The sequence below is a fragment of the Accipiter gentilis genome, chromosome Z (genome assembly GCF_929443795.1).
Source record: "Accipiter gentilis chromosome Z, bAccGen1.1, whole genome shotgun sequence".
Classification (NCBI taxonomy): domain Eukaryota; kingdom Metazoa; phylum Chordata; class Aves; order Accipitriformes; family Accipitridae; genus Astur; species Astur gentilis.
The window spans coordinates 47886985-47903547 of record NC_064919.1 but is presented as its reverse complement, the minus strand read 5'-3'; the positions used below and the strand labels follow the sequence as shown (position 1 = coordinate 47903547).

The following is a 16563-nucleotide window of genomic DNA, read 5'->3' as shown; positions in this document are numbered from 1 at the left end:
ATGTTTTCATACACGTTAAAATTGTGCTTTGAAAAACTTTGTTATCGCAGTGTGTTACTGCACATAGTACAAAAATCAATGCATTTCTCCAAACATAATTAGAATGGTCAAACCATGTTACACATGAAAGGCAGGTGGGGATCCCTCAGGGACAAGGCACAATACTCAGCAAATGAAAGCTTTGGCTTTAGGTAAAGCCTAGCGTTACGACAGTGGGAGCCCCAGGACACTGACAGTGATCAAATGGGGACCCGACGCAGTGGAGCCCTGCTCGGGAGTGAAGCTCAAGGGAAAGCACCGCAGGGGTGGATAATAAGACTTGCCCTGCTTAACATATCGTGCATATGCACTGATCCTGTTACGTTTGTTAGCAAACTTGCTGATGTAACGGAGGTGCTGTTGCCCGAATTCTGGGATCTGCGGCTGGCCTTCACGTTGGTGCCCCTGCGGGGTATGTGCAGGTGAGGGGGGAAGTGAACTAGCCCAGCTTGCTGTAACAAGGAGATAAGACGTGCTTGGGACTCGACGTACTCAGATAAGGGGAGGCAAACTGTCCTGGGTTACCATAACAAAGGCTTCTCAAACCCTACAAACAGAATTCTGATTTCTTAAATCAAGTACTTCATTATCTAAAAATAATACCATTGCTAGTTTTAGCCTCCCGCCAGAGTCCTCTGTCTTTTTTCACAAAGAGAAATTTCTGTTTCTGGTTTCCTGGGAGTAACTATTTTAAACAGTTTATTTATTAGTGGAAAAACCTTTAAAATTAATATTACAGTTTAAAGATGAAGAAGATGTTCAGTGATGTGCAGTGGAACACAGGCTTCTGCATTTTGGACACACATCATACATTTTCTCATGCTGATGAAGATGGGAAGATTAAGTGGTGGCTTAGTTCTCTATAAAGTAAGGCATGAGTTTAGTATTCCCTTGTTATTTAAAAACTGTTCCTGCAATAGAATGTGCAAGGAGAAAAACATCTGCAAACCTTCAGGACAAGCTGAACATGTATGCACATATATAATAGACTATGGAAACTTGTCTTTTTTAGGAAGTCTAAGTTGGCCATCACTGTGTGGCATAAACCGGCAGGGATGCATTAATGGTATTCTAAATACTCTATTGTAGGCATATAAAGCTGGATAAATAATTTTTGGCCTTGGTGGTTGTCAAAGCTGATCTTTTTTTAGATTAAATTATCTTTTTATTAACAGAAGAAATGCGATAATAAAACTTTAACCAGACTTTGAGCTGAGTTTTTTTATCTCATTGATCTGAGGTTTAAAATATGCTTTTCACCAATTTCTCTCATTGCTACAAAAGACATTATTTCTTCTGATCTTCAGCACACAAAAGGACAACAGGTTTCATCAATTGATAGCATGATTGTTTTGTTACTGGTGAAATCATGATGGGCTTCAGTACTGTGCTGTGTTGGACTTTGTAGCTCTGAATCAACATGTGAGCAAGTTAGTGTTTCTACACAAACAGAAATGTAAGTCTCACATTGAGTGCTGGTACCAAGAGGTATTGAATATCCCAGTTGCTGCTGGGTGAAGGTTGAGTGCACATAGCCCCCTCACTCACAGCAGCTCACAGATGGCATTTTGAATGTATAAATGAAACCAGTGGAGCAGTGTGGGAAGCATGACATCCATACTAACTTAATACGATCTGCAAGGTGATGCTTTCTGAGAAATAAAGAATTGCGTACACCAGCCTGTTCCACTAATAAAATGTATTTTTGTAAGTGGGAAGGACTAGTGACACTGTGAGTCCAGACACAACAGAGCTGCTTGTAAAAGTAGTCGTGCTTGTATTTGGCTTTGCCATTTCTTTTTCTGTGAGTTGAATATTTTGGGAGAGTTCTTTTTTGAAGTTGATATATCATGTATTCTTCTGCCCCATATGGCTATGATATTTCTATATGTAATAGCCTAACAGTTATATGTAGTGGCAAAAATTAAGTACCTAAATCACACATAATACCATATGATTACCAGTAGAGACACCCACAGTTGAATCCCATGCTCTGTGAACCAAATTCAGAAGGGCCTTTTTGAGAAGAATAGTTTTTAATGGAAATCATGGATTTGTTGACACAGGGTGAAATTTTACAAAACATACGGCATTGGCGAACTTTGTTTTCTGTGAAGTCAGTGGGAAACTCACTGATACAAGCAGGAATGAGCCAGTGCAGAGCACTTTGAAAATTCCTCAAACTTCTTTTTGTTGGGGACGAGGGGAAGCTAGCTGCAGTGCTGCACAAAATTTACTAAGATAGTTTGTATATGTAAGCTGCTGCTTCAGTTATTTTCTTGAAGAGCTCATAACAGAGGTACTTAAGACCACTAGGATCGAGGCTAGAAAGACAAAAACTGACCCACGCTTGCAAATGTAGGTCACCCACCACAGCACATGAAGGCATGTAAAAAAATAAGCAAGGAAAACTATTTCACAGGGTTTTCTCTCTCCTTGCTTCAGTTCTACAACATTAATACTGAGAACGTTTTTGTTCCAAAGCATTTGGGGAAGAAACAGTTGGCAATTCTGCTGCCTACATGCCTCTTTACCTGGTACAGTAAAGACTTGATAATCTCCCCCACTGTTCCTAGGCATGCAGTCAAAAGTCCTTAATAGCAGAGGGTCATTATGAGTATGTCCTAGAGCGGCTTGGGGCAGAGCAATGCACAGCAATAAATGTCTACTCTTTAATTTACTTTCATTTACTTCTTTTTCCTTATGCTATTTATCACATCCCTCTCCATCAATCAAAAAGACCAAGCTTTCACCATTAAAAAAAATAATACATAAGCTTTTTCCGGGATTAAACATTTCATTTTATTTGCACAGCCACTAATTACTACCAGAATAGCATGATATTTTAGCTGTATGCAACCAGGCAGCTTAATGACAACAGGCATGTCTCCTGCAATTTCTGAGGGGAATATCTTGATATTCATGGCAAATAACACACAATAGCAAGAACTGCAGCTCGTAAAATCTGTGATAGCAAGTGCGGATTTCTTGGGGGGGAGCATCAATGCCACTGTTATTTGGAAGATACTGTTTTGGCAGGCAGGCCTTTATAAATATTTAAATATTTATGTAAAAAGCAATGAAAAAATAAGATTCATTCCCATTTTGCCTTGTTTTGCATTTTTGTTCCCAGCTCCTTGTGGTCAAAATGAAACCAGAGAAGATGGCAAAATAATCCAGCTACCTCCCTGCAAGACAGGAGCATGGATTGTTCCTGCCATCATGGCCTGTTACCTCTTGGTTGCAAACATCCTTTTGGTGAACCTCCTCATTGCTGTTTTCAAGTGAGTGACACATTGCAAAGTATGGACTTGGTCGGGATGGACATTATACGCAGCCTAAGAAGGCTGCTAAGCTGAAGACTTTGGCTGAGACCCATTTTCAGAGGATGTGAGGGTGAGAGGGAAAGAGGCATTAGCTTGTCTCCAGGGAATGAAGGAAATGCCAAGTTCTTCACATTGTCTCATTTCCAAGGACAGACACCCGATGGGAATCAGGGAAGAGAAGCCAAAAATATATAAAGTTCAGTTATGGCATCATTCACCCCCAATATGGAAAACAAGAATAAAAATACTTTCCTGTCTTGTTGGGTTGTTGTAAGAATCAGAGCACATGTACACAGTAGTAAGATACTTTGAAACGGCTGACTGCAAGTGTGCTTTGCTGAAGCACAAACTTATTAATTTCTTTTGTTCTTCTTCCTCTTTTTTGCAACAAGGAAACATTTGCCACTTTTACTGAAATGTGTCTAATTAAGGTGTTGTCACATCATCTTCAGCAAAGTACCCAAAACCATTTCAATCTGATGTTGTTTTCCTTTTCTTGCCTTCTAGCAATACATTTTTTGAAGTCAAATCCATATCCAACCAAGTATGGAAGTTTCAAAGATATCAGCTGATCATGACATTTCATGAAAGACCTGTTCTCCCACCACCTCTGATCATTTTCAGCCATATGACTATGATATTCCAACACCTCTGCTGCAGATGGCGGAAGCATGAAAGCGACCCAGATGAGAGAGACTATGGATTAAGTAAGCCTTAGACAATTTACAGAGTGGGACTCTCCAATGCCCTTGGTAATATCTAGTGTGTGACATGAATGAAGGCTAAATCCAGCACCTTGGTAACATTTCCAACAGAGACGTACTTTTAACTGCAAAAATCTTACCTGAATCATTTAGTTTCACTTGCACTGCCCAACCCTTAGTTTTCCTCAGAGTATTAATGGGGCTATGTTTTTCTGGGATTTTTGGGGGGTTGTTCCCCCCTTTGTTCCTTTAAAGCAAAGGGGGTTGTTTCGCTGTTGCTAGAGGTCTGTTATTGCTGAAATTCTTCTTACAGTCTATCGCACTTCCAGATCTCAGTTTTATTTCTGAAAATACATGTACATTCCTACTTTTTGAGCAAACAGCACACACTTGCCCCCAACACACTTTTTGCCTAGACAAGATGAAAGATGGTGAGAAGTAATTATTTTGTAGATACATGTTCTCTCCTTGACACTGACTTAAACTGGAGGAGTAGTTTCTCCAGACGCTTTTAATACAAACTCCCATAAGCATGATGGAAAACCTGACAGATTATTTTGATAACATTTTCTTTCCTCTTCTCTATCTATTTCTTCAAAGTAGGATATCTCCACCTCCCACACTGTGTATGCCAGAGGTGGGGAGCTAAGGGATGTGCATCTCTCCCCAACATTAGCCCATACCACAGCCCACCTCTCTGTGAGGAGGGAGCTGGAGCCATGTGGTGGCACTGGAGATGGAAGTGCAACCTAACTGCTCTCCTCCCACTCACATCACACTGTCTGCCACAGCCTTTGCTGCTGCCTGCAGATATCAGCTCTTGCCATGTCAGATAGACCCTCTGTACTCTCAGACTCTTTTCCTAGCAGTCTGCTAATTTGAGTGTATTTGTATGAGGTTACAGGTGGGCTTTGGGTCCCACCATCTCTCCAGGACCTGTCCAACAGCTGTGTTTAGATCTCATGCAATCAAAACACATTCATGTTTGCTCAGCATTTGCCCGCTTAAGTGTTTCTGTCTCCAGAATCATATATAATTGAAGCCACCAATTTGATAATTAGCTGCATCTATCTGCTTTCATACCAAAGCGCCAGGTAAATTCAAAGCCTGCTTTTGAAAGTTTAGCCCATGAATTCCACCATAAGAAGAATGCAGTTAATTTCACATGTTAATCTTTGCCAAATTCACATTTTTCCATTGTTTCCACAGAACTTTTTATAACTGAGGATGAATTGAAAAAAGTCCATGATTTTGAAGAGCAGTGCATAGAAGAATATTTTAGAGAAAAGGATGACAGATTCAATTCCTCCAATGATGAAAGAATCCGTGTCACTTCAGAAAGGTGCACTTTTTTTTGTTTGTTCTCTCGTAAGTTGATCTGGAAATGTGTTTCTGTTGCCGTTCTCACCCTTCCTTTCTTTTTCTTGAAAAGGGAAACATTTGAGGTATTTTTTTAATAATTCTTAACTAAAAAGTAGAGTGATAAAAGGTGGTGAATTTCTTTTCTCTGTTTTTCTTTTTTGCTATAGCAAATGTTCCTCAAAGTTTTGAAAATGTGAATCTTTTAACCAGTTGTATTAGAACACAACTGATGTAGTGAGAAACACAAATTATTCTTGCCTTTCGGTTCTTAAAGCAGAACTTTAGGGCACAAGTGGTCAGAACACAATGGGAGACTAAATGAGAGCTCCTCAATGAAAATTATGGCTTTAGCCCTGACCTTCTAGACATTCAGTTAAAGAGCAAGCCCTGTTGCAGGATGGCCTTGCTAGGTAAGCTAGTTTCATTGACAGCAACAGGGATCTTGCCATTAATTTAAAAAGAAACAGACATTTCACCTACAGCAACGAAATGCACAGAGGACAAAGGTAATACATTAATTTAGTGGAAGTTGCCACTCTTCAAATTCATCAGTTCTAAAAATTCATAAATCTGTTCATCTGCTGTGGTGCTTATATGCTTTCAACACACAGCAGCTGAGCAACAGAGTTAAGTTTTGAGGACAGTTTGTTGTTTGATTCTTAGCACTGTTACCAATAAATATTTTAGGGCAATATCCTGTCAGATATTCATAAAACTTATGAATCACTGAATACTCCATTCCCTGAGTACTCCACTTTAATTTGTATAACACAGGTCAGGTGAGTTGTCATTGTAATCAATTACACAGATACAACACTCTTCTCCTTATACATAATCTTCTAGCACTGCCTCTCATGCAGCTATGACTAAAATACGTTTTCTGTAGGCAAGGAAACACACTTTTAATTTGGCTTTGAAACAAATCTATTCCAGAGCAGGATTAGCAGATATGATACTCTTTACTCATCTGCATTACTGAAAACAGCACTCCTAAAAAAAGATATTAGAGGGGAAGTGTGGTAAGGCATGGAATGGCTTCCTCGTGAAGAATGGCCAAGTAATCTAGCTCTACTTGGTCTGGAAGAGACAAATGGGGAATTAAATGACAGAGGTCTGTATAATTATGAGCACAAGAAAAAGGTAAGCAGAAATCAGTTGTTTGCTGTTTTTCCCATAACAAGATATAGGGGAGCAACAGATTAATCTAGCAGGACCCAGGTTCAAAACAAACAAAAATAGGTGTTTTTTTCATGCAGTAAGTAGTAGAACAGAGCAAATTCTTGAAAGCTGATGGTATGAAACAAGCTGATGATGTCAGCTAAAAGTCTACATTATTTCAAACAGACTAGACAGCATTATGGAAGGGACTGCTAAATACATAGAGATCGTATTGAGCCCATGAATTTCCTGAGCAGAAAATGTTTAGAGAGTGGAGTATATAAGGGGGGAAGAATTACATATGCTTCAAATTAAGATAGTGGGCTAATTCGATCTGTGGTCCAACTGAATACTGTTTTTTCTTGTGTTCTCATAGTCCAGTGGTCAGAGAACTAACCTGAAAATCATAGATGCAGGTTCAAATCTCTGTTTGGGCATAGCTTTCCTTTTGGTAGCCAAGAAAAGAAGAGGTATGTTTGAAGCCTCTGTAAATAAGAAGTAATCCAGCGGAGACCTCCCCTACATTAGACTCGTGCTCTAAGTCCTTAAAAATGAATCTATAACGGTGCCTTTGCACACTTTGCTGGCCCTGTTTTATAGGAAAAGAGCCCTTATCTCTATTTAAAATGAATGGCTTAAAGCACCTCATTCCAGAAGAGCTCACGATTATGAATCCTAAATGAAGACAAGTACCTGAGCTCAACAGAGAAATAGTTCTTAAAAATCCATTTACCGTAGCCAATAGTGTAATGTGGAAACCAGCTGTGTAAGGGAGACCCACGTACAACCCTGTGGGGTACAGAGGCCACTCCTGGACCCAAGCACACTACTAGGACTTGCAGCAAGGAAATCACAGGTGAATGCAGTTCTCATTTCATAATAGGTCTTCTCTCCTTGCCAAACCAACTGCAATGCTCTACCACAGAAAGCAAGTGAAAATACTTCAAAGATCTGAGAAATACTTTAAAGATGTTTGAGGAATCAGGGCTATGTAGGTATCTTAAATAACACGTTCTACAAACTGGATGCCCAAGTCTGTCATTTTGCCTGCAGTTATGGACAGGGAAGTATCCCTTGAAGTGTTCTTAAACAGCAAAATTCATTTTTCTAACCTGTGGAACATTCAAATATTTAAAATCCAGATTTGCACTCTGTGGTTTCTATATACTGATGTCTTTGTACGATTAACAAGATGTAAAAGCAAAGAAAACAGAGAAGATGCAGGACTATGAAGTTTCTCTTCCAGTGTAGTAGTAGACCAAGCACATTAGCATGTAGTAGTAGACCAAGCACAATACCTACATTATAGCCATGAGAAATCAGCTTAATCCAATTAACTCAGCTTTACATGGTGTAAAATTGAACCAGAAAGCCCTGCAAATATGAGTGAAGTTCCCCCCGAAGACATCCCATTTGCAGGAAGCTGAGAATGCTGTAAGGCTCAAGAAGGAAGGGCTGGGACAAGCCTGCTCACTGCCTTCCCTCTCCTCCATGCATCTGTGATACGCTCACCTCTTGCTTGAGCAGCTCCTACTTGCAGCTGCATTTATCAGAGTGTCCCAGGTCCTGCTTGGAGGAAGAACAGCTGCACACCGTAGGTGCAAAGCACAGTACACCTGGAAGGAGGGAGTAGGGGGCTAGCACTGGTAGGATAACTGGAGATGGGAACAGAGTCTTGCTTTGACGTTGAGCCTAGGTGGGTCCCAGAAGCAGATAAGGAGCTCAGGAAAACAAAAGAACAATAAATACTGTTTCTTTCTGCATTGACCTGGGTATAAATGAATTATTTCAGCTAAGCGGTCAGTGGCTGTGCTGGGTCAGGACCACAGCGTCTTGTCTGACTCACCTACAACAAGTTGCAGTTTATACTATCACCTTGGAATAGTCCACCCTGACAACCTGTGGGGCCTGTCCTGGTTCAGCAATCACCTCACTTGTAACAAAGAACGCCACAGAGGTGTCCAGATCTGGTGTCACCACATAAAATCTCTCCTTTACCTGATCCTTTCACATTCAGAAATTAAAAGCATGAAACGACACTTGATGTTAGCCCTTCCCTCACCCCAGGTACTAAGTACCTTGGAGGAGTAGCTCACTAGGTAGGATCTCACACAGGTACATGGAAGTAGTAGCAGGTTAGTGATACACATCAGAGGAAGTGATTGACTAAGCAGAAAAATACGAAGCGCTACAAAGCCGTAAGGTGTTTCCCTTAACTGCATTTACTAGGCAAATCTTGGTGAATCTCCTGGAGACCCGTAAGAAAAGCAAAGTTGGACAAATTCACTTCATTGAATCACAACTTTTCCTGGAGAGCCTTCCTTTCCAGTCACTATGAAACTTTCAGCGGCACATTTTGACCAGCACAGAGACGTGCGTAATATGATCAAAGAAGACTGCACTACTTTTCTTGATCTGGCATGAAGCCACTAAAGCAATCTCTTCAGTAGGCATTTTTTCCACCTGGACAGGTCTCAACTCTTTCAAACCCCATGCAAAACCTCTCGCTGATTCCAAAGGGTGCAGGGTCACATCCTAGCAGTATTTAAAGAGCAGATAAGCTGGTTGGAGTAGATCTTACTATGTCATCCTTGGTACTATATGGTGTCCATTACTACAGCACCTTAATGCTTTATAGTCTGCAGTGCAATTGCACTAACAGCATCCATGTGAATGAAGACATAGTTATTATCCTGATTTCACAGATGGCAGGCTGAAGTGCACAGAAATAGGTTTAGGTTGGTAAAAGGGCGACTACTGAGCCTACCAGATCCGGCCACACTTGCAGAGTGACATTAGGAAAGGTCTGTGAATCCAATGGCAAATCTGTGGTCACAAGGAGTTAAGTGGTCTTAGGGTCCAGATGGGAACACAGCCAGGACAAGCCAACGTCCTTAGCCTGCAGAAACCACAGCACCTGGGAAAATTGGCTGGCCGCTTGCATCAGCAGTGCTTCACCAAAAGACATCAGGCAAAGTACCAGTAGCCTGTTACAGGCCTGGGAACTGCTACATTTTATTTAAATAAAACCATTCCACAGTTGCCTATAACAAGCAGGGTGGATGACCCTGTAAGTGATTTTCAGTGTCTATAGTCTTTCTGGCAGTTGAAAAGGATTTTGAAGTATAAATGATGCCTTAGAAAAGGACATAGGTCCACAAAAGAATTTGTGAACATAATTCTAGCATTCAATTAAGAGGCCTACTTCTGAAAAGAGTGCCTTACTCCCATTAAATCATTACTTCAATTAAATTATTGATGAACTGATATGCAAAGGTTAAAAATAAATAAAATGAATGCCAGCAAAAGCCATCATCTCCCAAATCATAATTAAAAAGACTTATCACAGGTAATATAAAATCTTTGTCAGGTTCCCAGTTCTGACCTTTTGGTTTTTTCCCCGTTACTGAATATTGTCCTCAGATAGTCAATGTTTGTTTCACTGTTAGAAATTTTGAGATTCAGCTGAACACACTTGATGCACATTTTACACGTAGCCGCCTCCTTTTCTGTTCTCATTCCCATCTGCTAGGATGGCTTGGCACCTTCTCATACACTGGATAAATCTTGCTGTAAGGAAAAGCACAGGTGCAATGGAGGCATCATGCATGGATATTGTGATATTTGCCAAAAGGTATCTCCAATGCAGATGGAAAAAAAATCCAAAGCAAAACTTGGGCATTCTTATCTTGAAATAGTGTTTTCATTCAAAACTGTTCCTGAAGGAAATACAGGTCTAGCTGTCTATTCACTAAGTGCAAGATCATCCAACAATATGGGAAAATAGAAAATTTCACTTATTAAAACATTTTAAGGACTAGATTTTGACTGTATTTCTCCAGAACATATCCTCTTCTGTCCACAGTGTTTGGCTGATATGATTTTATCATGTTTATAGTAGGATTACTCACAGAGCATGGTGCTGTTCTGTGTGATGAATGATTGCAGAACTGACCATCAAATTAATACAAGAGAATATCACTAATTAAAATAATAATATTTGTTAAAAAATCTGGGAGTGGTCATATGCAATAGATATTAAAAAAAGGTGACTATTCAGCTAATAGCTTTGGGTTTGGAGATCATCATCACTCAGGCTTTCTTTTTGTGAATAAAATTATATAGCCAGGGTCCATCCAGTGTAAATACATGTATGTACTTCTCAGTTATGTATGTGCATCTCTGTTTACCCCTGGTTTCTGAAGCTAGACTGCACTATCCTTATCTTGTTGAGTTTCTATATAAATTTCCTACTACTATCAATCCAATCACATCTGTGATTACTTCCATAGCAACCAACAAACCATGTAACTCAAAATTTTCTCTTCATCTTGGCCAGAAATACCACCAGTGTTAGAATCTGTGCCTCTGGCAGTAGCTAATAGATCATGTTCAGGGAGGGCAGGACAAATACGTGAAGGTATGACTCTAGGTTCCTCCTGGGGTGCATTAGTTGTGTTCATTAGCATTGCTTAGCCCTCACATGAATGCAGGATGCAAAACTGATCTCACTATGGACAGTTCTGCTAACATTCCAGATACTAATATGTAACGAAGTGCAATAATTCAACTGTCTATGTTTGTATTAAAAATTATTTCACTTGTGTACATCTCTCAAAGCAAGAAAAAAAAAAAAAAGGAAAAAAAAAATATCCAAGACTATCCAGTTAGCTTCACAGAATGTTATAAATTCATTCCAGTTCTTGGGTAACTGTTGCTGTGGTGAATTTTTTTTTGTTGGTTGTAGTCTAAGCATCCTCAAGTAAAATCCAGGAGATTTCTCAAATTGTTCCATATGTCTGACAGCCCTAAAATTGTGACGTTATATCTGTTCATGACCTTGGAGCAGTTGTTACAGAATATGAATGTGTGATGAGGCACTCAATTATTAGCTGATAAAAATTTCAAAAGTATAATTATTTTTATAAAATAGCAGTTCAGATAACTAATAACATGAGGGAAAATTTAACTGCTTCCCATATAAACTGCTCAATCACTATGGAATCATATCCTGTGCTTGCAATAATATTAATCTGTTTTGTTGGAGAAGTTGGTAAAACTAGAGGTAGACTGGTGCCTAAATGATAATAAGATGAGTAGAATGAGATTCTTTGAAACTGCTGGTTCATTTCTTAGCAGTGATTACTTGTTCATTCATCAACTGAAATCTGATGACAGCAATACAGTTACTGCTTCACATTTGATTTGCTGTGTTTGTGCTCACAAAACTCATGATCTTCAACAGAAAAAGCCCATATTTCACAAGAATGTGAGACTTGCTGTAGGGAGTGGTGTCACACTCCTCCCTCTCCTCTCTTGTACGGGCAGGTTGCTGTTGCTCACCACCACAAGCTAGTCAGACCTCAGTGTTTCACCAGCTAACGTTCTGTGCATTAATTAACAAGGCATTAATGCTGCCCAATACTCATTCACTGCTAAAATCTGGTTTCCTTCTGGGCAAGTAAGAATGTTTATGGTGTTGCCAGTTCCAGTTCACTCGTCCTGTTGGAAATTCAATTAGCAGTATTAGATGATGATATTTATCTCATCAGAAATCCTGGCTATGATTGACGGGGCACCTATTAGCTTCTGAGTATGAATTGCACTAACAGAGACCAAGAGACTTGTGAATAGAGAAGTATGGAAATCCTGCCATTTGGTGTTTGTCACTTCTCTGTTCATTTTTCAGTGTCTACAGGAATGGGGAAAACCAGAACTATAACCTTAAAAATCAGACAAATGTAGCTATATAAATGTGTTGCTTTTAATACTTCTTTGGCAGATAATGGAGGTCCCTGCTCTACCCTTGGGACTACAACCAGCGAAAAAAATTATGATAAGAAATTTCATATCTGCTAAAGGCAATTTAATTGTGTAAAATTAGAGGACTCCATGTAAATCCTCCAGTAGAGATGTTGTAGAAGCCAGAAAACTGAAATGGTTGAAAGCCACAGGCATAAATTAGTACACAATTCACCTTAAAGTCAAAAACATTTTAAAATGAGACAGATCAACAGTGTAGAACAGAAATACTGAAGTTTAAATTAGGATCACACATTCAATTATTACCTATTAATACCTTAATATAACTTTTTTATTTATATATTATGATAGGTAGCTAATAAATAACTTTAAAATCCATCATTTCAATTCCTAAACTATTACACAGACTACCCAAAGCACGATCACAGTAATGGAGCAATCTTAGTGTGTGTACCCTATCGTAGGCTGTATTTGGTTTGATCAGTGTTCTCCTCCCTGCAGTTTTTATGCATACTTTACTTGATATTACCTACATCAATACAATAGCTGATACCTTTTTTTTTTCTATATATGTGAGCTAAAAATTAATCAGAGGACAAAGAGACTATCTCCTTAGGTCTACACAGCACTAGCTGGTGTAAATTTGGGGTGAACACCAGAAAAAAAAAAAAATGGGATGTTACCCACCTTCTATGGCATATTGACCATTTTCATTACTTCATTCAGTTCTGCAGTTAACTGTGGTGGTCCTGCCTGTGGCACAACTGGGGACAATGTCATGTGGTGTCTGCTCTAAGCGTTATTCATTCATAACAATCTAATTAGAAGTTTTGTCAGCAGAAAGGCAGCAAATCATAGTAACATTTCTGTAATAACCCCTGTCCCTGGGATAGGGCACACCCAAAACCCCCTCTATGTTATGCAGCAGACACCCCTGGTTTAACCCACTGGAGCAGTTTCGTAAGCGAGTAGTATTTGTTTGCTAAACCTCTTTTAGCAGGGTTTTGAAGCAGATGAGGTGGTATAGACTGGCTTTGAATTTTAAGGCCTCTTTGTTCCCATTTGTTTTGGTGACCTATTAGCTGAACGCCACTGCTTTGTAGAAATTAACCTGTTTAATTCTTCCCTTTTTAAGGGTAGAGAACATGGCCATGAGACTGGAAGAAGTAAATGAGCGAGAGCACTGCATGAAGGCCTCTCTGCAGACCGTTGACATCAGGCTTGCTCAGCTGGAAGATATGATGGGACGAATGGTGACCGCCTTAGAAAAACTGACCGGCATAGACAGAGGTGAGACAACCAAGATACGATCCAGGACTTCATCTGACTGTACTGATGCAGCCTACATTGTGAGGCAGAGTAGCTTCAATAGTCAGGAAGGAAATACTTACAAGCTTCAAGAGAGCATAGATCCCACAGGAGAGGAGTCCATGTCCCCAACATCTCCTACAATCACACCCCGCATGCGAAGCCACTCTTTCTATGCAACAAATATGAAGGACAAGTGTGGGTTGGAAAAGTTTGAAAGCATTTTTAAGGAAAGATCTCCAAGTCTGCATCGGGCTATCAGTTCCCACTCGATAGCAAAAGAAGGAAAGGTTCCCTTAGCCCCTACCAGCACGTTGTCAATTGCCCCAGACTCCAGAAGGCCTTCATCTTGTATAGACATCTACGTTTCTGCCATGGATGAGATGCATTCTGACACAGAGCCTCTCGACAGCTCCATAAATATTCTTGGTACCGGAGATGCAGCTCTGCAGGCTCACATAGCCTCTTCCATTTTAGCTAACAGCGCGTATGTTAGCAGTACACCTGGAGAAAAAATTTCTGGCAGGAGTCTTGATTACGAGGAAACCTCTGGAATAGAAACAAGAGCATTTTCTTCAGACTATTCACAAATCACAGATTGCCAAATCCCCTGGGATTCAGACCCTCCCTTGTATCACACTTTAGAGCGATCTAAAAGCAGTCGTTATCTGGCTACAACTCCATTTATTCTGGAGGAAACGCCAATTGTGAAATCTCACAGTTTTATGTTCTCTCCATCTCGAAGTTACTTCAGTAGCCTTGGTGTCCCAGTCAAAACAGCAGAGTACACAAGTATTACGGACTGCATAGACACGAGGTGTGTGAGCGCTCCCCAGGCCATCGCAGAGAGGGCCAGTTTCCCTGGAAGTCTTGGGGGAAAAGTGGAGGACTTGGGATGCTGCCACCCAGAGAGAGAAGCTGAACTAAGCCACCCAAGCTCTGATCATGAGGATATTGAGTCCAAAGACAAGAAGGGGATCCTGTTACCTCCTCAAGACAGCAATGCTACAAGAACTCTGGCCAACAGCATCCCACTTCCAAAAATAGAGCGGGCTAACAGCTACTCTGCGGAGGAGTCCAACATGTTGTATGCGCAGCACACACGGAAGAGCTACTCTATCAGCGACAAACTTGACAGACAGCGAAACACAACAGGCTTGCGAAACCCCTTCCAGAGGAGTAAGTCTTCAAGGCCAGAGAGCAGAGGGGACAACCTGTCCATGAGGAGACTGTCAAGAACAGGAGCCTTCCGCAGCTTTGAAAGCAAGCACAGCTAGGCCTAGACAAAGCTCACCAGCAGTCTAAGGGTCATCTGCTCTCCAGTCCATTTTTCTTAGAATTAAAAAAAACAAAAAAAACTCACGTCACCCCTCGTCAACTCCAGTTGGCATTAGCCACTGGTCAAGGGACCACATTGTCAGTCTCAGCACGGCCCACTGAGTTACTGCATCTTGACCCAGTTGACATTTGCACTTAAGGAAAAAGGGAGGGATGAAAGCTTTACAAAGACTTCAGTAAACAACAGGAATAACAGCCCCCTTTATGAAGTCACAAGAAAAAAATGAGTAGGTTCAGAAATCTGCCTTTTATTAGAAGGCATCCTAAGATCTTTGATCATTATTCAAGTTTTTAGGATGCAGGAATTAACTGGCAAAAAGAGATGTACAAATTAGATGTTCTAAACTTCAATCACGACTTCTTTTTCATCTGTTTCACTGTTGTGATGACTGATGAAAAGCATTTTTTATTTCTATAGGAACTAGCAGCAAACAAACTTAAAGTCTCCCAAATCCCTTGCATCCCACACTTGTGGAAATGAAGAAAGATGAACAAGATAACAACCATAACGTTCACTTGTCTTTTTTTGTATCAGCTTCTAGTGCCACAAAAAGTTTATATTTTCAAGAGCAGAAAGGGAGATGAAATGCCTTTTGTACTGCAAAACAGTAAATGGAGGAAGAATTTATGTTAAAGAATCAGGTGATTTCCTGTATAAAACAGGCATTCTAGATTCTAGCACAGCTGAGCAAGCTCAGGATGAATGTAATTAAGCGGAATAGTATATATTTATTTTTTTACCACATTTGTCATCAATATGTTGTCTCACTAAATCAAAGGATGTGATGGAACAGTAAGAACAGGGTAATGAGAGCAGAGCACAGTAATATTGTCAGGTTCTCACTGCTCCGTTTCATTACGTATACAAATTGGGGGAATTTATCCACCAGGCTGCTACCAGGGTCTTCTTGCTGTTCCATTTCAGCTGCCGATTTTTCACATCATTCCCTCACTAAAAATATACAACTTTTTTTTTTTTTTTTTTTTTTCATGACGACATGGCTGTATTTGAACATTTCAAAATATACAAGATTTATCAAGCAGTCTGAATCCAGATTAATGCAATTAGGCTGAAGTTGCTTAAGGGAAAGTGTTCTTGGCAGAGGACTGGAAAACACTAAAAAGTACATGTGGTTTCAAGGTAAGTTAATCAAAGTGAAACTGCAGGTTTCTGTAAACAGCAAAAGCCATCGGTTGCAACTAGGCTTCCACCGTTCAGCAGCATATCTCACAATGTGCATTTTAGTAGGAGAAAGTATATCTGAACGGTAATGCAGTTACAGGCTTTGGTTGAAGACAGTCATAACTCCACTGACCCCATCCATGTTCCAAGGGTCCACAGTGTCAACCAGAGTTTCAAACTTCTCATGAGAAGATATCACAGTGGTCACAGGTAGAAGGGTATGCAGAAGATAGGAAAAGGGTGGAGAAGTATAAACTGCAACTGGATCAAAATTTCACATCCTTTATGAAGGCACAACTTTAAAGCTTGTAAAGATTTGAAGCTAGTGCTATTAAAAATTAAAACATCTCTACAATGACCAACACCTGTGTAGAACCAGCTC

The 16563-nt window shown here is 40.1% G+C and overlaps 1 protein-coding gene across 9 annotated transcripts in view; it reads left to right on the top strand.

Moving 5' to 3' along the window:
• Window positions 1-15952, top strand: part of TRPM3 (transient receptor potential cation channel subfamily M member 3) — a 471646-nt gene extending 455694 nt beyond the window's left edge. For all 9 annotated transcript variants that reach the window (XM_049795463.1, XM_049795465.1, XM_049795464.1 and 6 more), the window contains 4 exons: window positions 3173-3323; window positions 3873-4072; window positions 5279-5411; window positions 13488-15952. In XM_049795463.1, the coding sequence (XP_049651420.1) occupies window positions 3173-3323; window positions 3873-4072; window positions 5279-5411; window positions 13488-14937 (1934 nt within the window). In that variant the 3' untranslated portion in view covers window positions 14938-15952. The remainder of the gene's footprint in view (window positions 1-3172; window positions 3324-3872; window positions 4073-5278; window positions 5412-13487) is intronic.
• Window positions 15953-16563: the final 611 nt, after the last annotated feature.